This window comes from Capsicum annuum, chromosome 12, assembly GCF_002878395.1.
Source record: "Capsicum annuum cultivar UCD-10X-F1 chromosome 12, UCD10Xv1.1, whole genome shotgun sequence".
NCBI classification, from domain to species: domain Eukaryota; kingdom Viridiplantae; phylum Streptophyta; class Magnoliopsida; order Solanales; family Solanaceae; genus Capsicum; species Capsicum annuum.
In genome coordinates, this window is record NC_061122.1 from 229,689,426 (window position 1) to 229,712,603 (window position 23,178).

General features: G+C 34.8%; 2 protein-coding genes across 15 annotated transcripts; both read left to right on the plus strand.

Annotated features, from left to right (window-relative positions):
• Window positions 1-1,567: 1,567 nt before the first annotated feature.
• Window positions 1,568-9,494, plus strand: LOC107851175 (cycloeucalenol cycloisomerase). 13 transcript variants are annotated; one of them, XM_047401304.1, is made up of 10 exons: window positions 1,604-1,707; window positions 2,789-2,834; window positions 5,279-5,430; window positions 5,519-5,661; window positions 6,601-6,684; window positions 7,157-7,198; window positions 7,678-7,788; window positions 7,889-8,080; window positions 8,199-8,296; window positions 9,019-9,494. In XM_047401304.1, the coding sequence occupies exons 3-10, from the start codon at window positions 5,421-5,423 to the stop codon at window positions 9,200-9,202; spliced, it is 864 nt and encodes a 287-aa protein (XP_047257260.1). In that variant the 5' UTR covers window positions 1,604-1,707; window positions 2,789-2,834; window positions 5,279-5,420; the 3' UTR covers window positions 9,203-9,494. The 13 variants fall into 13 exon arrangements, with proteins under 13 accessions (XP_016551592.1, XP_047257260.1, XP_047257259.1 ...); XM_047401303.1 differs by having other exon boundaries at window positions 1,607-1,707; window positions 2,789-2,821; XM_047401298.1 differs by having other exon boundaries at window positions 1,611-1,707; window positions 2,789-2,874.
• Window positions 9,495-12,565: 3,071 nt separating this feature from the next.
• Window positions 12,566-22,333, plus strand: LOC107851355 (kinesin-like protein KIN-12B). 2 transcript variants are annotated; one of them, XM_016696340.2, is made up of 16 exons: window positions 12,567-13,003; window positions 14,207-14,344; window positions 14,525-14,608; window positions 14,761-14,886; window positions 14,976-15,035; window positions 15,123-15,176; window positions 15,280-15,372; window positions 16,099-16,194; window positions 16,397-16,542; window positions 18,277-18,426; window positions 18,523-18,652; window positions 18,737-19,897; window positions 19,985-20,083; window positions 20,162-20,314; window positions 20,392-21,192; window positions 21,771-22,333. In XM_016696340.2, exons 1-16 carry the CDS (start codon window positions 12,695-12,697, stop codon window positions 22,032-22,034), a joined length of 3,864 nt encoding a protein of 1,287 aa, XP_016551826.2. In that variant the 5' UTR covers window positions 12,567-12,694; the 3' UTR covers window positions 22,035-22,333. The 2 variants fall into 2 exon arrangements, with proteins under 2 accessions (XP_047257263.1, XP_016551826.2); XM_047401307.1 differs by lacking the exon at window positions 14,761-14,886 and having other exon boundaries at window positions 12,566-13,003.
• The last annotated feature ends 845 nt before the right edge of the window (window positions 22,334-23,178 follow it).

The following is a 23,178-nucleotide window of genomic DNA, read 5'->3' on the forward strand; positions in this document are numbered from 1 at the left end:
ATGAGAGAAATGGTAATTCAGAGACGAAATTGAAATTTGGAGAGTGAAAGTTTAATGGCAATATAGGACAACCACAAATTTATGAGATCAAGAATTGCTCGAGTAAGTCTTGCAACTTTAAAAATGTAAAATAATAAAATTTAAGGCGGTGAAAGGGATGATATGAAGAAAAAAAATTGAATTTTACCTCTTGGTTCGAGTTTTTTGAATATGGATTGGATTTGATTTTTAAATAGAATAAAATGGTTTGATTGTTAGGTGGATTAAATGGAGTGATTTTTCGTGTGTATGCTGACGTGGATTGATTAAGTGACTTTTTTATCTGCATGGTGTGTTTGGTGGCATTCCGTTAGAGAGAATGATATTTTTGAGCCAAAAAATTAATGGAGAGGTATTTTTGAGTTAAAAAATTAACAAATAGGTATTTTTGAGTAAAAAAAAAAATAGAAGAATATTTTTGAGCTAAAAAAATAAACTAAAGATATTTTTAATCCATTTCAAATAATTTAGGAATATTTTTGATACTTTTCCGTTCTACCAAAAAAAAAAAAGGGATGATATTATATTACAACCCATAGCTATACATTAGTTATTCAAAAGTTATGCTCCACCTACTATTAGTACTTAATTATTATTTTTTTCTGTTCAGATCCACTTGTTCTTTTTGTCTAATCCTAAAACTGAGCTGTCTTTTTCAGATTTTCACCAGGCAAATACAAAAAATAAGTAATACAAACAAAAAAAAATTCTAAAAATATATTTCCATTTCTAAATACTTGTCATATTTTTTATTACTTTCATTTAATTTTTACTTGTCACTATTTTACTTTTCAAGGTAAATTTATTTAAACTTTGATCAATATTTTAAGATGTATTGCTTCATCATTTTAATATGAAATAAATTGCATCTGGCAGCATTTTTTGTATAGTTTTCAACCATTCAAATTTTCAATTTAAAATATTAAATTTTATATTTTAAAATATTAGTCAAAGTTCATGCAAATTGATCGAAAAGCAAGATTGTGCAAAGGAAAAGTGAACGGAGGGGGTATTTGCACTCTATTTGAAAACTACATAAGCTAGCAATAAATGATTAAACTATCCTTATTTATTAGTGCATTATATTTATTGCTCTATTCATTTCATGTTAGTTGATCACTTCCACTTTACATAGTTCTTAAAAAATTATAAATAAAAAAATAATTTTATTAATTTACCTATTAAAGACATTTTTTAAGAATTTTATAAATTTATTTTTACACTTCTAATGAGTATTAATTAGGGATAAAATGAAATAAATTTAATTAACATTATTTTGATTTAATAAGTGGATAAGTAATTCGTCCACCAAAAAAAAAGTGGATAAGTAATTCAAAATATGTATTTTTAATAAGGTGGTCAACTAATATGGAATGAAATATCTTTTTAAGCACTAATTTTTTTTATATTTATATTTATGACTAAAAGTAAAAATAAAAACAAACAAGTAACTATATCTGATTTTCTAAAATAATAAATATTATGAAATATATTTTTTTTAATTAAAAGTGATAAGTATTTAGAAACTGATAGATTACATATATATTAAAATAATAATAAAACTAGTAAATAGGTGTAGTAGATTGTCCTTTTCTTTTTTTTTCTGCTGTTTATTTCTCTTCAGTCTTCTTCTTACTCTCTCCTCACCATTATATGGACTCCTTTTAGGTATTTTTTTTGCACCTTTTTGGATGATTAATTTGAAAAGGGTATTTTTTTTTTATGACTTTAATTTTAATTGCAATAATTAAAAATTCCATTTTTTAATGTAATATGCATATTTAATTTGTGGGTCAACTTTAGTTTTATTGTTCTTGGATGTTCTTATACTAAAGATTAATTCTTGGAATATTTTTTTTTATTGTTCTTGGTTCTTCTTATAATAAAGATTAAATCTTGGAATATTTTATCCACATTTGGATTTGCCTATATTGTTGTATATGAAATTTAAGAGTAAGTTCTAGTTTTTGATTTTAGCTATAAATAATTAATTTTTTAGTGAGGAGGAAGTTCATTGAGCTGTTTGTGGGTTTAATTCATAATTGCAGTATTTAAAAATCTTAACTTTTTTCTGTGATATGCATATTTAATTTGTGAGTGAAACTTTGGTTTTGTTGTTTTTTGATGTTCTTGTACTAAAGATTAATTCTTGGAATATATTTTTGTAATTTTTGGATTTGGCTATATTGTTGTATATTAGTTTTATGGGCAAGTTCTAGTTTGTGATTTAGCTAAGATTTTTTTTTCTTTAATGAGCATGGTGTCCGGTCATTTTGTCCTAAGCCGGGGTCTATCGGAAAAGCCTCTCTACTTCTTCGGAGGTAGTGGTATGGACTGCATACATTCTACCCTCCTCAGACCCCACTATGTGGGAATATACTGAGTTTGTTGTTGTAATGATCGTGGTGTCCGGACCAACTTTTGTGCACCTCGACTAATTTCATTGGATACCTGCCACCTCCCACCATCAACATGTATCAGATAACTGTGCCCACCGAGGCTAAAAAAAAGTAAAACAAACAAAGATTTAGCTATACATAATCTTGGGTTTTCTCCAAGTTCACATTTTTAGTGAGGAGGAAGCTCATTGAGATGTTTGTGGGTTTAATTTATAATTGCAGTATTTAAAAATCCCACCTTTTTTCCCCTGTAATACTAATATCCCTATTTAATTTGTGGGTCAGCTTTGGTTTTATTGTTCTTGGAGATTGTTATACTAAAGATTGATTCTTGGTTTTATTGGTTTCAGGTTATTCACAGTTGGATTTCCATATTGTTGTATGTGAGTTTTAAGGGCAAGTTCTAGTTTGTCATTTTACCTATAAATAATCTTGGGTATGTTATTGTTGTAATGTATCGATTTGTTCTGTGAAATAAATTAAATTGATATACTCACACAGAGCAAATCGATACGCTTTAAGTGCACCGATACAAAACAAAGCAAATAAAATCCACACTCTTAGTAATACATTTTTTAAGTTCTCGCTTTTCAAATAAATACATGACATATGTTTATTGTCTCGGATAATTTCCTTTAGAAAATTTAGCAGTAAATTTATTTTTATTTTCACAAGTTCAAACCAATGAGACAAATTTTCATAAACATGCAATGTAAGACTGGTGTAATAAATTCTTGTTCTATGACCCTTTCTCAAATCTTACACATAACGAGAGATTTTTAGTATATCAGACTGTCCTTTTTTTAATCCTCCTCCTACTACTTCCTTCATCCATCTTTACTTATCGATTATATTAAAAATAGATATCCAACTATGCTTATTCGGTTTAAAAAATTAATGGATAATTATTCAATGCATTTTCATAACTTTAAATTTATTATTCAAAGGATAATATCATCAAATTATCTCTATCATTTATTGTTTGTTAAAGCCAAGTTTAGTATAGTAATCTCTCTGTTTAGATCCACTCTCATTTGTTTAATCCTAAAACTGATCTGTCTTTTTCAGATTTTTTTTGGAAAACACAAAAATAAATAAATAAAAGATCCAAAAATATATATTAAAAAAAGAAAACTAGGTAGCTATAGTAGATTGTCCTTTATTATTTTTTTTCTGCTGTATATGTATATTCTCTTCAGTCTTCTTTATTTACTCTCTTCCTCATCATACATCAGTGGACTCCTTTTAGGTATTTTTTGCACCTTATTCTAAATTTTTGATGCTTAATTTGAAAAGGGTATTTTTTGTGACTATAATGTTAATTGCACTATTTAAAAATCCCATTTTTTTTAAATGTAATATTGATATTTAATTTGTGGGTCAGCTTTAGTTTTATTGTTCTTGAATGTTCTTTTAGTAAAGATTAGTTCTTGGATTTTTTTAAGTGTTCTTGGATGTTCTTATAATAAAGATTAATTCTTGGAGTATTTTATTCACATATGGATTTGCCTATATTGTTGTATATGAAATTTAAGGGCAAGTGCTATTTGTGATTTTAGCTATAAATAATCTTGGATTTTCTCCAAGTTCAATTTTTGAGTGAGGATTAATCATTGAGCTGTTTAATTTATAATTGCACTATTTAAAAATGCCACCTAATGTGCATATTTATTTTGTGGGTGAACTTTAGTTTTATTGTTCTTGGATGTTCTTATACTAAAGATTGATTCTTGGATTTTTTTTTTTAATTTCTTTTGGATGTTCTACGAAAGATTGATTCTTGGAATAATTTTTAGTAATGGGGTTTCACATTTGAGTTTTCCTGAGTATAAAGGGCATGTTCTAGTTTGTGATTTTAGCTATAAATATCTTGTGATTTTACCTGTGATTTCTGTTGCTGGTTGGAGGTAAAAAGTTCAAATTTTTTAGTGTCGAGGAAGCTCATCGAACTATTTGTGGGTTTAATTTATAATTGCATTGTTTAATTTATAATAATTAGTTTTGTTGTTCTTGAAGGTTTTTATACTAAAGATTAATTCTTGAAATATTTCTTTCGTTGTTCTTGGATGTTCTTATATTAAAGATTAAGTCTTAGTGTATTTTTTGTAATGGCTACCGGAAACAGCCTCTCTACTCCCTCGGGGGTAGTGGTATTGGTATGGACTGCGTACATTTTACCCTCTCCAGACCTCACTATGTGGGAATATACTGGGTTTGTTGTTGTATTTTTTGTAATGGGGTTTCAAGTTATTCACATTTGGATTTGCCTATATTGTTGCTTATGAGTTTGAGGGCAAGTTCTCGTTTGTGATTTAGCTATAGATAATCTTGAATTTTCAGGTTATTTAGATTTGGATTTGTTTATATTGTTGAAGGGGAGCCTTGGGTAACTGGTAAAGTTGTCACGTGACCTCCTAGTCACATGTTCAGTCATGGAGACAGCCTCTTACAGAAATGCAAGGTAAGACTGCGTATAGTAAATCGTGGTTCGGCACTTCCCCGAACCCTGCGTACAAGGGAGCTTTAGTGCACTAGGCTGCTTATTTTTTTTTATTTTTTTTTTGGATTTGTTTGTATTGTTGCTTATGAGTTTAAGGACAAGTTCTAGTTTGTGATTTAGCTATAAATAATATGGGTTTTCTCCAAGTTCAAATGTTTAGTGAGGAGGAAGCTCATTGAGCTTTTTATGGGTTTAATTTATAATTGCTTTGTTTAAAAATCCTTTCCTTTTTAATGTAATATGCATATTAAGTTTGTGGGTCCATTTTAGTTTTATTGCTTTTGGAGTTTCTTATGCTAAAGATTGATTCTTGGAATAATTTTTTGTAATGGGATTTCAGGTTATTCACATTTGGATTTGCCATATTGTTGCTTATGAGTAAAAAGGAAAGTTCTAGTTTGTGATTTAGCTATAACTAATCTTGGGTTTTCTCCAAGTTCAAATTCTGAGTGAGGAGGAAGCTCATTGAGCTGTGAAAACAAATGATGAAAGGTAAGTTTTGGATTTTCACCCACTTGAGGTTTAGTTTTCTTGGACTGAAAGTTCGTTATTGTTTCTGATGGAATAATGGATTCTCTAGGTAATAAAGTGACTAGTTCAACATCCAGTCTGTGGTTAGCTCAAAATCCTAGCAAGAGATGGGGTGAAGTGTTCTTTTTGCTTTACACTCCGTTTTGGCTCACCTTATGCCTTGGTGTTGTGGTCCCATATAAGCTCTATGAGGTGTGTGACATGTGTGCAATTCCATTGAATTGATTGAACTTGTTATATTGTTTGTTCTTTGATATGTCTTACATGAGTTGGTGTCTTTCGGAAACATCCTCTCTACCTCCATGACATAGGGGTAAGGTCTGTGTGCCCTACCCTCCCTAGATCCCATCGTGGGGGACTACACTTGGTATATTGTCATTGATTGAACGTCTCATCTAAAAGCTTAATCTTTAAGAGACAAAACACTTTTACTATAATGACATCTTAACGAATGCAATGGAGATTTTGCGAGTTTCAGAAGGTTGTACATTCTATGTGTCTGTTTGAATATGTTGATCATTGAAGAAGTTGTCTTCACTACAAGGGAAAGGAAATTAGGGAAATCAGAGAAGAAAATCGTGCAAAGGGAAGTGAATGTTCCTTATTACTATTGCCTATTGTGATGAAGTGGGTCAGATGGATTGGAGTATTTAGGGGATACGTACCTCCAACATCAAGGAAAGAGTGAGCTATTCTCCTATTTGATAGGCTTTGCTAATTGAGAGGCGATGAGAGATATGGGAGTTCGAACCAACCCTTGAATGTTGCTTAAGGGGGTTCCTAGTCTCTTCTTATGCTCTATCGTTCTTCTAGTTAAGCTTCTGCTGCAGAATAGTGCAATACTACTCTATAGAATTAAGTCCTTGTTTTACTAATATATTACGATGATTATGAAAAAAGTTCTACTCATTTCCATTGCTAAACAGTTACATCTGCCTTTTACTAGTTGGTTGTGGTAATGCATTATGTGTGAGTGTGTGTGGTATATAAGTGTATACACACAAATACACACTATAATGAATAGTGCATGCACGTGAGGGAGGGTGTATGTAGTGACTTTTCATGTAGTCTCTTGTAAAGATACACCACATGCTTTGTATTTGTAACTAACTGAGTGGCTTATTATGACAGGATTTTACAGAGTGGGAATACCTCTTGGTGGGGCTTGTTTCTGCACTTCCTGCTTTTATTGTACCCATGATATTTGTCGGAAAGGTGAGTTGCTTTCTCCGAATACTGAAGCTCTTTTGGTAAATCAACAATTAAGAACCAGATCTGTAAAAGCTTTTCACTGGGGCTTAGTTGGATGAGATACAACTTGATTTTTCGCAACCATATTTCTTATGACATAACTACCTGTTATTTTTTTTGTCACCTCTCCTCATACCAAATAGTACTCGATTTAGGCCATTATGGATCTCTACTTTGTGAAGGAGATAAATTACTCATATTTGCATTTAGTGTATAGAAGATAAAATGACTTGTTACGAGTCTAAATTCTCATGTGCAAACTGTTGCATTTGAGTGATGAGCCTTTTTCTGTAACTAGCCAAGCTCTTGAGGGCAACTTTGTCATGTCTATTCTTGATGATATAACTAGTGGAATCTCCATAGTTAAATAAAATGAGCTTTTAGCATTTGTGCAAAAAACTAGTCGCGTGAGGCTTATTACATGTAACTTTTGCAGGCTGACAGGAACACTGCTTGGAAAGATCGTTATTGGGTGAAGGTAAGAATTCTTGTGGAAGACATCAATTACTTGTCTGCAATTTTAAGGGCCCGTCGATAAGCCTCTATTTTGATTGGTTTCTAGATTCAGTTTTCGTATGACACATGGAAAAAAGCAGACTCGTTATGGAAAAAGTGCTCATAGAGAAGAAAGATAAATATAAGTGAAAAAAAAGAACCCCCAAAAACCAGTTTTTGTTGCCATATCTTTCTGTTAAATTGGGTTGTCTTTCTTGATTTTTGATATCTGAGCTCGCTCATCAGCATTGGTGCTAATAGAATTACTAAATTGTCACCGGTTAGTTGGCTTGAAGTTTCCAATGATTTCTTCATGAAGCTCCTATTGTGGATTCTTTTGTTGACTAGTATGGCATAGACAAGAAATTTCCTTGCTACAAATGTCGTTAATTTTATGATCCTTTCTTTAAGAATTTATTTTGGCGCTTGTTTGGACTGACTATTTATGTTCTGTTACTCCAGGCTAATCTCTGGATAGCAATTTTCACTTACGTTGGGAATTACTTTTGGACCCACTATTTCTTCACAGTTTTAGGGGCTTCTTATACATTTCCATCTTGGAGGATGAATAACGTAAGCCATCTGTTAATTTTTTCATTTAACTCCATCGTCTACTTGGAATTTTCATTATGTCGAAATATTGGCAAAAGCTATATAATGCAACTCTTTGCAGGTACCACATACAACATTCCTTCTAGCTCATGTTTGCTTCCTGTTTTACCACGTCTCCGCAAACATGACCCTTCGTAGACTACAGCATGCTATTGCTGATTTGCCCGAGAATATTCAGTGGGCTTTCAAGGCTGGATGGATTCTGGCATATGCTTATTTTATAGCTTATCTGGAGACATTGGCTATTTCCAATGTAAGTGGTCAATTGTAGGAGTTCAGAAATATCTTTAAGTGTATATAGCTTTATTAGATTCCTTTGAGATACATGAATAACGTTAAAAAAATCACTTGTTTGTTTCCGACCTATGCAGTTTCCGTACTATGACTTTGTGGACCGAGCAGTCATGTATAAAGTTGGCTCATTGTTTTATGCGATCTACTTCATTGTAAGCTATCCAATGTTTTTCAGGTAAGAACCACTTTCCCTGTAACTTCTGCCCCTGAATTTCCGCTTGTGCAGATATGGTCTGTTTATAGCATGTTCCAACGTCGTATAATAAACTTCTTCAGTACTACATTAGTCAAATCAGTGCTAAACTAGAGTGGAAAATGAGGGGGATGTAATAAGATTATGAGTACCAAAAGGTGGATGCGTTCAGTCCGTCCGCTAGCTGAGTTAAACGTACTTCATAATATTCCATAGAATTGCCTCAAGGTATCTAACACTCGAGGAAGGAAAAGTTGAGTTCTATGAGATGTATTTTGACAAGGTTTCCGACAAAACGATAGAATGTAATTTGGTGAAAGAACATCTGTTCTCATGTTAGGCTTGCCTCAGTGTTTTGTTGAGCACCGAGATGCTCATTGTCCGACTCTCAATCTTCAAAGATTTTCTTGGTCGAAACTGATGAGTGCATTATTGAGTTGATTGGCGTTGTTGCAAGTGTTGAAGGGCTTTGTAAAGTCATCTGATCTTTATTTTAGCAGTGCTAATCTATGCTGCTCGAACTCTTCAACAATGTCATCGGGAGCATGTCGGATCCTCCAAAAGTAGTGCATTTTTGGAGGACCCGACACGGGTGCGGCAACATTTTTGGAGAGTCCGAGCAGCTCAGGTGCTAATAGTTCTCTTTTCGATCGTTTGTAGAGGGCCCGTTCATGATTATTTCAACATGATTATTTAATGTACAGGATTGATGAAAAGCCTGGAGATTCATGGGACTTGCCGAGAGTGTCCATCGATGCATTAGGTGCTGCAATGCTAGTCACCATTTTACTCGACTTATGGCGCCTTTTTCTAGGTCCCATTGTTCCAATGCCGGAAACCAAACAATGCGTTCAATCAGGACTCCCATGGTTTGCCATGACATCTTGATGGAATCCGAATCGCGAGTCACGACGTTAATACCTTCTGTAATATCAGAAGTTTTGGGCTGTTCTTGAAATGATGTTGACTATGATCATCAGATTGAGCCCTTGTTGTACTCTTTACCAACTTTTAGACATTCTCAGAATGATGTTACACTTATTGAACTTCATGTGTTATCATGTAAAAGCATTTCAGTTTTCTTGGTGCCTATGTATTTCTCTTCAGAGCAACTAGATTCCTAGTTGTTGTATGGAAGGATCGTACCATAAGAGTCTATTGTATGCAGTTTTACCTTGGATTTCTGTGAGCAGCGGACCACAAGAGTGTACTGTGTGCAGTTTTACCTTGCATTTCTGTACCACTTTAATGGGCGAATGGTTCAACCCTTGGAACATACTACAACCCCAGGTGGCGAAGAGCCGACGTAGAGGTGCCCAACCTTATCGTCGATGTGAGCTCTTGGGGAAGATTAGCTTGTTATCCCTAGAATAACTTTTGTCTGATGAGCTCTTGGGGAAGATTAGCTTGTTATCCCTAGAATAACTTTTGTCTGTTGAGCGACGGCCCTTCCACTCGGCACCGTTGGATCACTAAGGTTGACTTTCGTCCTTGCTCGACGGGTGGGTCTTGCAGTCAAACTTCCTTCTGTCTGAGGGCCAATCTCCGTTCGGTCCGAGGAAACCTTTGCATGCCTCCGTTACCTTTTGGGAGACCTATGCCCCATAGAAACTGTCTATCTGAGACTGTCCGTTGGCCTGTAGGTCCCGACACAAGGTTCCACCAGGGTCTATTATATGCAGTTTTACTTTACATTTCTTAAGGCGCTATTTTCACAGTTCGAATTCTTGACCATAACATTATCAGTTATGCCAAGGTTTTCCTTCAGTAGAATCATCATAAAACATAAAATATCTGTTTGAATATGTCGAGGTGGAGCTAAAGTTTTAGTTCACACTTCGTATTTTGAATTCATACATTTTAAATCTTGACTTCGCCTCGGAACACATCTCATGTCTTTTTGCTAAAGTGAATCATGTTCCTTGTTTTGGTATAAAATGCTATTTTTGTTGGCAATTTGCTTTTCACCGTTATAGACAAACAGTGTCAAAGGTCTGTTGTCTAATTATGTAGTTTGAAAAATCTAATCTGTCTATTTTCCCTTTTTCATGTTCAGATCCAGAACAAAATTATTATAAAAATATATAACAATTAAATAATCATTTCAGATTCGATGTACTAAAATAAAAGTATTTATCTTTAAGAAGTCTTAAAACGACGTTATTTTTAAGATTGTGACATGAAAAATTGATTAAAATAAAAGTAATGATTTAATGTGAGTATCGCACAAAAAGAAGAACCAGCCTGCATTCAGTTTAATCAAGAAAAATCATTAAAAAAAAGTTGAAATGTTGATCATTTGCGAGTTATCATCGAACAAAATGAATTCTGAACTTAACCAACCTTAAAGTTAATTTCTCAAATTTAAATTAGACATATAAGGAAAAAAATCGCAATCCTTTCCTCATAAACTAATTTTCAAAATCTACTTTACGTAAATCCGATAATAATCCGACAAATAATACAAATTTCGATAGTTTGAAGCTTAATTTAGAAAATCTCGATATTTAGCATAACTACCAAAAATTCCATTTTTGGGTTCGTTGAGATACATTATTAGCTCTCCGATACATCCAACAAAGATACACTATTAACTTTCGATAATTTTTTTTTCGATTTTGGGTTTGTCGAGATACATAATTAGCTCTCCGATACATCCAACAAAGATACATAATTAGTTAAAAGTTTTAGGCATAATAAATAAATATGACCCTAAATTTGACATCAAATTATAACTTTGACCTTAAACTTTCACAATGCACAAATATGACCTTTAACTATTCAAAACTGCATAAATATGACCTCCGATCCTACGTGGCAAAACGCGTGTTCAACACGCAAAACTGGGTGCGTCCAGCTTAAAATCTAAGGGCATAATACATAAATATGACCTTAAACTTGACACCAAACTATAACTTTGACCTTAAATTTTGACAGTGCACAAATATGACCTTTAACTATTCAAAACCGCACAAATATGACTTTTAAATGACTTTTCACTATTATTTTCGGCTCAAAAATGAAAATGACATCTAATTTCTTTTGTCATTGCGGAAAAAGAGTAATACTGAAGATTTATTAATTAGGTGGGTCAACCTCATACGAAAAAATCGCACGGGTATGTATATATATTATAAAGCAAAGGGCGAATTTATATTATATAATATATCTAAATATAATTTATTTAAATATTAAATTAAATATGAAACTATACTAATAAAAAAAAATTATAGTTTTGATAAAACGTTATTAAATTAACGTTATTAAAGATAGTAGTAGCAGTATATTAAATTAACGTTATTAAAATATTACTTATTAAATTAACGTTATCAAAACATTATTAAATTAACACAGGGGCGGACCTACGTGGTTGCCATGGGGTTCACCCAAACTCCCTCGGTAAAAAAATTACATTATATATCTAAGGTAGAAAATCTATATTTATGTACGTATATTAATGTTGAACCACATGAAACAAGACACTTAGATAGCTCAGTAGTGTTATTTGCTCTTCTTGGGAGCTTCCTTCAGCCTACTACACGGGTTTGATCCCTGCTAGTGGCTTTTCTTTTAATAAAAAAAAAAGCTAAAAAAAAAGTTAGTGCTGCTGCTATAGAAATAAATAAAATAATAATAATAATAATAATAAAAATTATTATTATTATTATTATTATTATTGTTGGTTTAATAATAATAAAAACGACGTCGTTTTAACACAAAAAATAAAACTTTGACAGTACAAAAATATGACCTTTAACTATTCAAAACTGCACAAATATGACCTCCCTCCAAGTCAGCCCTTTTAACGACGTGGCACCGTGTGATTGGATTACCTTTCCACGTAGGCGCGAGTGAAACTCACGCATGAGAGTTGCAAAATCGAAGGTCATATTTGTTCAGGTTTTGAATAGTTAAAGGTCCTATTTGTGCACTATCAAAGTTTAAGGTCAAAGTTATAATTCGGTGTCAAGTATAGGATCATATTTATGTATTATGCCAAATTTTTAGATACATTAACTTACCATATTTACAAATCCTTACAAAATAATTACAAAAATTTCAACTAATTATGTATCTTCATCGAATGTATCTGGAACTAATTATATATCTCGACAGAATCAAAACTAAGATTTTCTTTTTTTTTTAAAGTAAAATATTAGATTTTTTTGTAGTTAAGCTTCAAACTGTCGAGATATACATTGTTTGCCCAATAGAAAAAAGTCACCTACTATACCTTTAACCCCGGCACCCCCATCCCTATTTCCCTCTTATTTCAATTCAAATTCATCAACGGCTACTTCATTTCCCTCACAAACCCTAACCCCCCTTTCTTCTTCCTCCTCCATTTCCACCATTTCTGTGAATTCAACCACCACAAAAATGAAGCAACGAACCACAATCTTACGCGAAAATCACGACGCGCTGCCACAATCGTCGTCGCCGAACCCTACTTCACTGAAGCAAAAGCCATCAAATTCACCGAGTAATACTATGCGGAAGAATAAATCATCGAAAGAAAATGCTCCTCCGCCATATCATCCGTTAGATCTGACCTCATCGCCGTCCGTTGGATCGAAAATCAAGAGTCCGTTACCTCCTCGACCTCCGAATAATTTGAAACGGAAGCTTAATTTGGAGTCCGTTGGTAGTGAGAACGCGAGTGCTGGATCTTCTGATTCCGGAGTTAAGGTAAATTTTTTGGGGAAATTACGATGAATTTTGCTTTGTTACTCGCTCATTTTCTCTTCTCAAGAGTTAAATTTGAATAATTTTTATTAAATTTTGATTGCTACTTGCTCTGTTCCAAAATAGTTTTCATGATTTTGCTTTTTGCGAGTTAATTTGACGTTTTTGTAAGCTAAATTAGATTAGATATCCGAAGAATATATGAAAAGTACTATAGCTAAATTAGATTAGAGGATTTCTATAGCCAATTTCAACTTGTTTAGGATTGAAATGTGGTAGTTGATGTTGTTTCGTTCGTGGAGATATAAGACGAGTTATGGTGGTTAATTCCACGAGATTTCTGCTTTTGTGGTCAATTGTACTTTAAGCATCGTCTAAGTGTGATTTATCTATAAGTTGCTTCGAGAGCTTATTTATTAATTATCAATCAATCAATCAATCAATTAAGCATCAATCTCAAATAGGTAGGGTCGATTATATGAATCCTCTATATCCATGCTGGATTCTATGACTATTTCTGCTCAGCATTTTTCTTTTTGTTTCTACTTGTTTTTCCTTTGGAGATTAAAGATCAAATCTCTGTTGGTTTCTTTTGGTGAATTTTCTGCTATTTGTTAGGAATGGTTGTACCGATCGCTTGGAAGGTTGTACGTAAACACTTGGAGGAAGCGCTCACCTATCGTTTATGTCTTCCTTAGTTTGATTGCTCAGTGAACCTGTAGAACCACAAGTAAACTAGGAGTATTCTTTCTCTATGCTATTCAATCTTGACTATGGTTAATTTTTATGTTTTTTGCTTGTTATACTGTTATTTGTCCTGAGCCGGGGTTCTATCGGAAACTGCCTCTCTACTTCATCCAAGGTAGTGGTATGGATTGCGTACACTTTACCCTCCCAGACCTCACTTTTGTGGGAATTCACTGGGTATGTTGTTGTTGTATTCTATTCAATCTTAACTATGGTTTTCATTTATTGGACCATACAATTATATACATTCATTTGAAATTTAAAATGCTGAGTGCGAGTTGGTTTGCTGTTATCAATGCTGACTTGCTGTTTATTCCAACATTATTTGATACACTCTCTTTTGCCTGTCATTCTGCCTCATTCTACCCTCTGTTCGATTGTACAGAAAGGCATTGTCTAAGTGTGTATAGTACTGGTAGATCACGTATTGATTCCTGCAACCTTTCTCGTCTAAATCAGGTCATAGTGAGGATGAGGCCGCCAACCAAGGATGAGGAAGAGGGGGAAGTTGTTGTCCAGAAGATATCTAATGATGCTCTCTCAATAGCTGGACATACTTTTACATTTGACTCTATTGCAGATGCCCAATCAACACAGGTAAAAAATTATAATTTGTTACCTATGCTTGTAAGAGGAGATAGCTTTATTGAGTATATTTTAATCAGATAAGTCTGCTTGATTCTTCCTTCTAGTTATTTTCTTCGATATGATAAGTATACCCAAAAAGAATAATGAAAGCTACATGCACTTTATTCTTCTTTCTTATTGTTCTTTCAGGTTGATATATTCCAGCATGTGGGAGCTCCTGTTGTTGATAATTGTCTTGCTGGATTTAACAGCTCAGTATTTGCTTATGGGCAGGTAATGTTGGCCTACTAATCTTCCTACTATGTGTTAAATGTGCCTGCACACTTCAAATGTTCTGGCCTGCACACTTCAAATGTTCTTTCTTGTGCTTGACATGTCACATATCCCAGTAATATTTAATATGACTTGGAAATTGAATTGATCAGACTGGTAGCGGGAAGACATATACAATTTGGGGACCAACCAACGCCTTGTTGGGAGAAAACTTGACCATTGATCAACGGGGATTAGCCCCGCGTGTTTTTCAGAGGCTTTTTGAACGTATTGAGGAGGTGATATGTTGTCTTTGTGATCCTATATTTCCTGAATTTGATATGTTGTATAAAATGTAATTCCATAATATATGAATTTTTCTTTCCAGGAACAAATCAAGCATGCTGACAAACAGCTCATGTATCAGTGTCGATGTTCTTTTCTTGAGGTTAATTTAACTGGACCTAGTCATTTTTAATGGGATACAAAATCTATATTTGCAGTTGTCTAAATCTTTAAAATTAATGATGTACAGATATACAATGAACAAATCACTGATCTATTGGATCCTACTCAAAAAAATCTCCAGGTAAAAAAGGAAATAACATATAGAAGAGTGTTGTATGCATTATCCGTATCCTTAGTTCTTCTTATTTGTTAAAAGGGATTTTTAATTCATCTTCTCTTTTCAGATCAGAGAAGATGTCAAAACAGGTGTTTATGTAGAAAATTTGACTGAGGAATGTGTGTCCTCCATGAAGGATGTGACAAAGCTTTTGATGAAGGTTCAGATTGCTTCTTATATTTTTATTCAACTGTTTAGACATAAAGTAATGCAGGCATGACTATTTTTGCCAGATAGAATAGACCAGTATACGAAAACAGTTAGCCAAATGAATATGTGCAGAAAGAAAGTCACTTACACATTTATTTGAAGTGGATCATAAACAAAAAACTTCCTTAGGTGCAGAATGTGCAGTAACATAAATGATAAAGTTCTGTTCCTACTAAGTCATTTAATTGTTATGCTACAAGATCAACGCTTTTGACAAGGACGCTTAATCTTAATTTCAATCAAGTTTTGGTTAGGTACCAAATTTAGAACTTCTGTTTTTTCCCCCTGGTTTGCTGCACCCCCCCTAACCCCCTTTTTTTATTTTGGTTTTCTGAAAGACGGGAAGACAGAGGTTTTAGTGTCCTAATGATAATGCCTTACCTTTCTGTATCATGCTGCAGCTTATTTTTGTCTTTTCTCGAATTTTATCACCGAGGCACTTATTAAAAAGAATTTTGTTACTGAGGTCTCTGCTTCAGTCTTTTCTTAATCTTTAGGCGTCAACTTGTAATTCCTCAAATGAGTCTGTTGTTTAGCAAGTCGATCTTAGATCAGTGTCAAAAGTTATTGTTAGTAGTTGTTTTGTTTTTCTTTTACGTGGACTGCTGGAGTTTCTGTGATTAAATGGGCTGGTATCAGAAAAGCTTATAGTACTTGTTCAATGAAAAAATTACAGGGAGTGTCAAACAGGAGAACTGGTGCTACGAGTGTAAATGCTGAGAGTTCACGTTCTCACAGTGTATTCACCTGTGTTGTTGAATCACGATGCAAGGTATTCCGATCTTATGTCCTTTCAAGCAATAATCTGAATTCGTTTAAATGCCAAGTGATGTGTTGTTTGTTATCCATTATTATTTGCATTGTCTGAGTCACTGAGTGTGCATGCAAGAATTTACTGGCATAATAAGTTATTTGGTTGATATGGAGATCTGACAAGTTCTGTTATTTGGTCTATTTTGAACTTCTAATTTCAGAGCATGGCAGATGGTATAAGCCACCTAAAGAGGAGTAGAATAAATCTTGTTGATCTTGCTGGATCAGAAAGACAAAAGCTAACTGGTGCAGCTGGTGAACGCTTGAAGGAAGCAGGAAACATCAATAAATCACTTTCACAGTTGGGGTACATTTGTTTCTTTATCATTATGGAAGAATTGTTCTTGGTTTAGCTCTCAAGGAGGTTACAACTCATGGTAAATGTATGCGATTTGGAATTGCATAATTCTTCATAACCAATTGATTGAAGAACATAACTGAGTCCCTCTACGATGAAACAAGATTTCTTACTTTCCTTAACTGATACCTGGAACTGCTAATACATGTATTGTCAGGACCATATGAATTGATCCTTATACGGATCTCTTTGGCTTATATATGATATTGATTTTTTATTTTGTTTTTTGGTGTGTTATTTGTGAGGGGCACTTGAGGGTGTGACCTAGTGGTCAATGAAGTGGGACATGAACCATGAGGTCTCACATATCAAATCCCAGCAGAGGCAAAAAACACTAGGCGAATTCTTCCCATATGCCTCAGCCGTAGTTGGCAGAGTTATCCGGTACCTGTGCTCATTGGAGTTAGCAGGTACCTAATGGAATAGTCGAGGTGCGTGCAAGCTGTCCTGGACACCATCGTCATAGAAAAACATAGTATCCACGAGTGAAACAAATTTCTTCCCATGGAAAGATTGTTTTCTCGATCGAACATTATGATCTTTCCCATGAATCTTGCATTCTGAAAGTTCAATTTTCTCAATCGGAAGAGTAAAGTAACTCAGTTGCTTGAAAGCATACATCTTTTGATAAGTACATGACTATGAGATGAAGGGTTTAAAATCCTTCGTGATTGGCTATCATTTCTTGGATTCCAGGCAGCAGTGACCTGCTTTAGTCTTCCTTAATGCATGAACAATTTGGTATGGATACACTAGTTTTTGCAATATGTGAGATAAGTTACTAGATATTTTATTTATGAGCCAAACTCTTCTTTAACATCAGTATTAAGGGTGCGTTGAGTATTGTGATGAAAGGATGAAGCTTATTTAGAACTCAAAGATTAGAAACTTGTGTAGCTAGCTTTTGACCGTTTTGGTGGAGCCACATCTTAGTGACCGCTCCAATCCATCGGTACTACCCCTTTCTCCCTAACTGTTCTGGTAGCATCACATTAGTTTCTTGTGTTGTTCTTTTCTGGAGATTGTTCCGCAGCATCACCTTTTCTGGACATTATTCCGATCATTTTCTGCATTGGAACTTTTCTGACGATATTTCAGTGACTTTTGTATTTTCTACTTTTTCAGAATAAATGGTCATTTTCTGCATTGAAACTTTTCTGGCGAGATTTGAGTGACAATTTACTTTCTGCTTTTTCAGAATAAACAGTGAGCAATAGAATGTTAAGTGAGCATTAAATGTCAGAGTTATCGAGTTATAATACAAGAAATGCTAAGCTCTTAGGTTAGATGTTGTCTCATATAGACAAATATCATCTGTTCCTTGTTTTGCCTGTAAATAAGTATGTCTTGTATTCTCCAAACCATCAAGTAATCAATATTCCTCTCGTCTCTTATTTTCTCATATTTATGTGCAAGTGGTAACAGTTTAGATATCTAGGCCCAGTCTTTCTGGAGGAATGGTATGAAGACTTTTATCAAAATGAAAAGAAAGTTTTGTAGAACGGTTATGAGACTAGCAATGTCTTATAGGAGTGAATGTTTGGACATCTAAGATCCAATTGGTCACTCAGAATATTGTGCTTGCCTTTATTGTGGGGGTTCAGGGACTTGGGCTCATATTTTTGTCTTGAAGTTAAGCTTATTGTATATGATGCTGATTGCACTATTATTTAAAATTTACAGGAACTTGATAAACATTCTTGCAGAAGTTTCTCAAACGGGCAAGCATAGACACATCCCCTATAGAGATTCCAAGTTGACATTTTTGTTACAGGAATCTCTCGGTGGGAATGCAAAACTTGCAATGATCTGTGCCGTTTCTCCATCCCAAAGGTAGATTCACAACCCTACTTTTCAATGCAGTTTTTGTTCTACAGTCGTGTTTATCTTCATTAAATCTAGAGCTCTCAGTTCTTTTCGATAATGCAGTTGTAAAAGCGAGACTTTGAGTACCCTGAGATTTGCCCAGCGTGCAAAGGCAATCAAGAATAAGGCGGTAATCAATGAAGAAATGCAAGATGATGTAAATGTCTTAAGAGAAGTTATACGTCAGCTAAGGGTAAACTCTGTTACTTTTACTGTTATTGGTACATCTCTCAAGTATGTCAATTGGTTCAATATCTTTTCCCCTTACTCTGAACAGGAGGAACTGCTAAGAATGAAGGCAAATGGCTATCAAGCAGATCAGGCAGGATGGAGTGTTCGTAGAAGCTTAAATCTATTAAAGTTCAGTCTTAACCATCCAATGAATCTACCTGTTGATGATGAAGGTGATACAGAAATGGAGATTGTTGAGGAAGCCGAACTATTAGGTCTCTTATCCGGAGGCAGTAAAGAGAATAGCATGCTTGGTATCCTGCGGAAAACATTTTCAAAAGGTTCTTCGCTAATTGATTCTGCGGTGCAGCATGGGGAAAAGGAGTATGGCTGCAACAGGGAGCAGGTCTCTGAGGATACAGATGTTACCATGGATGAAGAGGTATCTGAAGCAGCTGGGGAGCATGAAAGCAGTACTGTTGATGGTGCTGGACCGCATGACTTCAAAAAGCTAGGTGATGATTCTTCTATGGAGCCAACTGAAGATGAGTATGTTCTGTCTTCTGCCAGCGAAATGCAGAATCAAGGAAAACAGGAAGTGGTAGAGGACTCACCCTCAGAAAAATTTTCTGAACGGACTCCGGAGAACTCTTCTAAAAGCTTGGAGAGAAATACTGCCTGCACTAATCTCAGTATAGCTCAATGTGATGTGTTGCCTACTTTTGACTATCCCGCTCCAAGCGTTTCACCAAGAGCTAATAGCAGTACGAAAAGTCTTGGGACTTCAGTGCTGAGTGTTTCAAAGAAGGACCTTGGAGATGAATTGGATACCCCTGACTTATTCTTCACAAAGCCTTCAAACAGTATTTGTTTGAATTCTCCAAGTCAAAGAAACAAAAGTTGTTTCACTTCAACCGAACATTTGGCAGCTAGTCTTCAGCGGGGACTTGAAATTATTAGTACTCGACAAGGTACATCTTTGAGGCGCTCCTCGGTCAGATTTTCTTCTTGCAAGGCTGCTGATATTAGTGCAATTATACCAGTTGCTAAAGTAGATATTGGAGTTCAAACTGTTGGAAAAGACGATGAATCATTTGAAGGAGCTTCAATGTTTTTGTGTAGTAAATGTAAGGCAAGAAATTCACTGCAAGAGCTTAAAGATGCCGATGATGGCTCGAATTTGCAGTTGGTACCTGTTAATGGATTACAGTTGGTATCTGAAACTGCATCACAGTCCTGTGAAAACTTCCAGATTCAAGTACCTAAAGTATGTTTGAAGCTTTTCAAAATGGAGATTTTGGCTCTTTTAGTCTTGCATGATTCTTATGTCTGTGCAATCTTCCTAATTATACAGGCAGTAGAAAAGGTTTTGGCTGGAGCTATACGAAGAGAGATGGCACTTGAAGAAATATGTTCCAAGCGAACTTCTGAAATCACACAACTTAACCGTTTGGTATGTAAGATTTATTCAAAACCTTCCATTTTTTCATTATTGCCTCATCTCTTTGACCTGCTTTGCAACCAATGGCAGATCCAGCAATACAAACATGAACGAGAATGCAATGCTATAATTAGCCAAACACGTGAAGATAAGATCATTCGCCTTGAGAGTTATATGGATGGAATTTTATCAAAGGAAGAGTTCATGGAGGATGAGCTGTTGGCAGTGATTCATGAGCACAAGGCATGCATCTGACCGTAAAATGTCTTCCGAAATATTTTTATTTTCCCTAATCATGTTACATTTATCATTTGCTGCAGCTTCTGAAGGCAAAGTATGAAAATCATCCTGAAGTTTTAAGTGAGAGACTTGAACTAAGAAGAGTTCAAGAGGAGCTAGAGAGATATCGTAACTTCTTTGACTTAGGTGAGAGGGATGTTTTACTGGAGGAGATTCAGGATCTGAGGAGCCAGCTACAGTTTTATGTGGACTTCTCACCAAGGTCATCCAAGAAAGAAAACTCTCTTCTACAATTAACATACCCATGTGAGCCCAGTGTGCCGCCAACTTTATCCACAATTCCGGAGTCCAATGAGGAGAGTTCTGAACAGAGTTTTGAAAGGGAGAGAATTCAATGGACTGAAACTGAGAGTAAGTGGATTTCTCTGATAGAGGAGTTGAGGTTAGACCTACAATCTACCCGCACCTTGTCTGAAAAACGAAAACAAGAACTGGATTTGGAAAAGAAATGCTCGGAAGAGCTGAAAGAAGCAATGGAGAGGGCAATGCAGGGCCATGCACGAATGATTGAGCAGTATGCTGAACTTGAAGAGAGACATATTCAACTGCTTGCAAGGCATAGGAAGGTTCAAGTTGGTATAGAGGATGTAAAAAAGGCCGCCATCAAAGCCGGAGTTAGAGGCGCTGAATCTAAATTCATAAATGCTCTTGCTGCAGAAATTTCAGCTCTGAGAGTGGAGAGGGAAAATGAAAGACGGTATTTCCGGGATGAAAATAAGGAGCTTCAGAACCAACTTAGGGATACTGCTGAAGCTGTACAAGCAGCTGGTGAATTGCTTGCTCGGCTTAAAGAAGCAGAAGAAGATATTGCAGCTGCAGAGGTACTTAATAAATGATTATATGTTATCCTGCAAAAGTCCTTGGTGCCTTATTATATTTTGATAAAATGAGAATCCTGCTAGTTGTGCATTACCTTTTGAAAATTATATAATCCCTCTGCCCTTTCTATTAGATGAAGAAGATACCTTATATATTTGCAATATGAATTCTAAATATTACAATTTAATCCAACATTGAGCAACAATTGGTTAGCTTCTAAATGGCATAAAAGTCTATCAATATTTGAGGCACATTTTGGTCGTTCAACATTTAGCCAAAATTATTTGTGCGTTTATAATATGTAGAAGATAGATGTAGATATACATATGATGGTGGTTCTCCTATGCTCTAGAAACAAAGAAGCATCTCTGATATCTAAATCCTCTTAGGAACAATATAACTTGCCTAGGATGTATGACCTTGCTGTTTCCCATGCACAAGGTAACTGAGACAACATATTGTGTTGCATTTTCACCTCTGTCTTTGTGTCACACTGCTTCGCGTTCGAATCGCCCCAATCTGCCCCGAAGAGTAGCTACGTTCTTTCTAAATTTGCCTAACAAGTTTCGGTATTCTGTAGAAACGAGCCATTCATGCAGAGAAAGAAGCTAGTGAGGCTTATAGACAGATTGACAAACTGAAGAAAAAACATGAAGAGGTCAACAGTTTACGGGGAGAACCCCGTATACATACACGAGAACCTGTATATGATACAACCGACACAGGTGATGATCGGTGGAGAGAAGAATTCGCACCGTTCTACAACACCAAAGAGGAGGAGGAACTACCAAAATTTGGAGAGCCCTCTTCTTGGTTCTCCGGGTATGACAGGTGCAATGTATAGTCTATAGATTGCGGAAAGTTTTCATAAATTGTTGTTGTTTGTATCGATTACAGTTTCATATATAGTTTGAAAATCTGTTTGCATTTTCTTCAAATTCAATCACAGTTATTGTTAAACAAATTATGAAAATAACAGCTTGAATCTATCAAGCTCCTTGTACTCAGTAAATGAAATGCACCATTCAATTTCAAACAATTTATTCAAATTGTATTTGGAAGATTGTAGTGATTGGAGGATGCCTTATCTACAAACAATATTTCAGTGTTTCTGTCATATCAGATCACAAAATTTCATGTGAATATTTTTGTTGAGACCATATCCATATGTTGGTGTAGCTATGAAAGAAGATACAATCTGATGATAATGATTATAACATGTTATGGTCTTGAAAAGTCTCAGTTCTTTTTTTTTTTTTTTCTAATTATCTGATATCTGAAATTCACCGATCTGACTTATCTGAATCCATGCCAAATAGGGCAACCAAGAGAGATAAGATGCTCGTTAGAATTCACAACTAGCCACTTTTCAGCTTTCTAATTGAAAAAATAATCACTATCATAGAGTTTCAAGTTTCACCGGTGGATTTGAAACGTCATGACAATGACTATTTTTCAAAGACAGAATCAAAAAGTGGCTAGTGGGCTAATTCCGTGCTCTCTACCGACATGTTCTCCGTTCCTACTATGGGCCGAACTCGAGAGTTTCAGTTAATGATGAAGGTATTCCAATTATTTCACGTGACCCACGAGTGTCAATTATTAATATACAACTCTAAGGACATACTTGTATGGTTAACAATTAAAGTGGATTCAGGATTTGAAGTTAGTGGTGATAGATTTTTTTTTTTTTTTTGTTTCCCAAGGTATCTCCACTGCCGGCAGCCGTGAGACTAATCCTTCGTTCCTCGATCAACGCATTTTGCGGTAGGAAACTAGCCACAAAATTTACTCCATTCGCCGGAGACGAGTGATGATAGATTACTATTGCACTTATTGCTCCTCAATAATAGGAGAAACTTAATATGAGTGTGCTTGCACCTACTGTCCACACATTACATGTAAAATTACTCGACATTACATGTAAAATTACTCTTGAGGTTTGATGTTTTACCTGAGCTGACAGTCTATCGAAAATATTTTCATTA

Bases quoted from the DNA above. Each gene is read 5' to 3' on its own strand.
- LOC107851175 (XM_016696106.2), top strand. The intron at 5,662-6,600 runs GTGTGTGACATG...TTATTATGACAG, and splicing joins TCCCATATAAGCTCTATGAG to GATTTTACAGAGTGGGAATA. The intron at 7,789-7,888 runs GTAAGCCATCTG...AACTCTTTGCAG, and splicing joins CATCTTGGAGGATGAATAAC to GTACCACATACAACATTCCT.
- LOC107851355 (XM_016696340.2), top strand. From the start codon at position 12,695: ATGAAGCAACGAACCACAATCTTACGCGAAAATCACGACGCGCTGCCA. The intron at 18,427-18,522 runs GTAGATTCACAA...TCGATAATGCAG, and splicing joins GCCGTTTCTCCATCCCAAAG to TTGTAAAAGCGAGACTTTGA. The intron at 18,653-18,736 runs GTAAACTCTGTT...TACTCTGAACAG, and splicing joins AAGTTATACGTCAGCTAAGG to GAGGAACTGCTAAGAATGAA.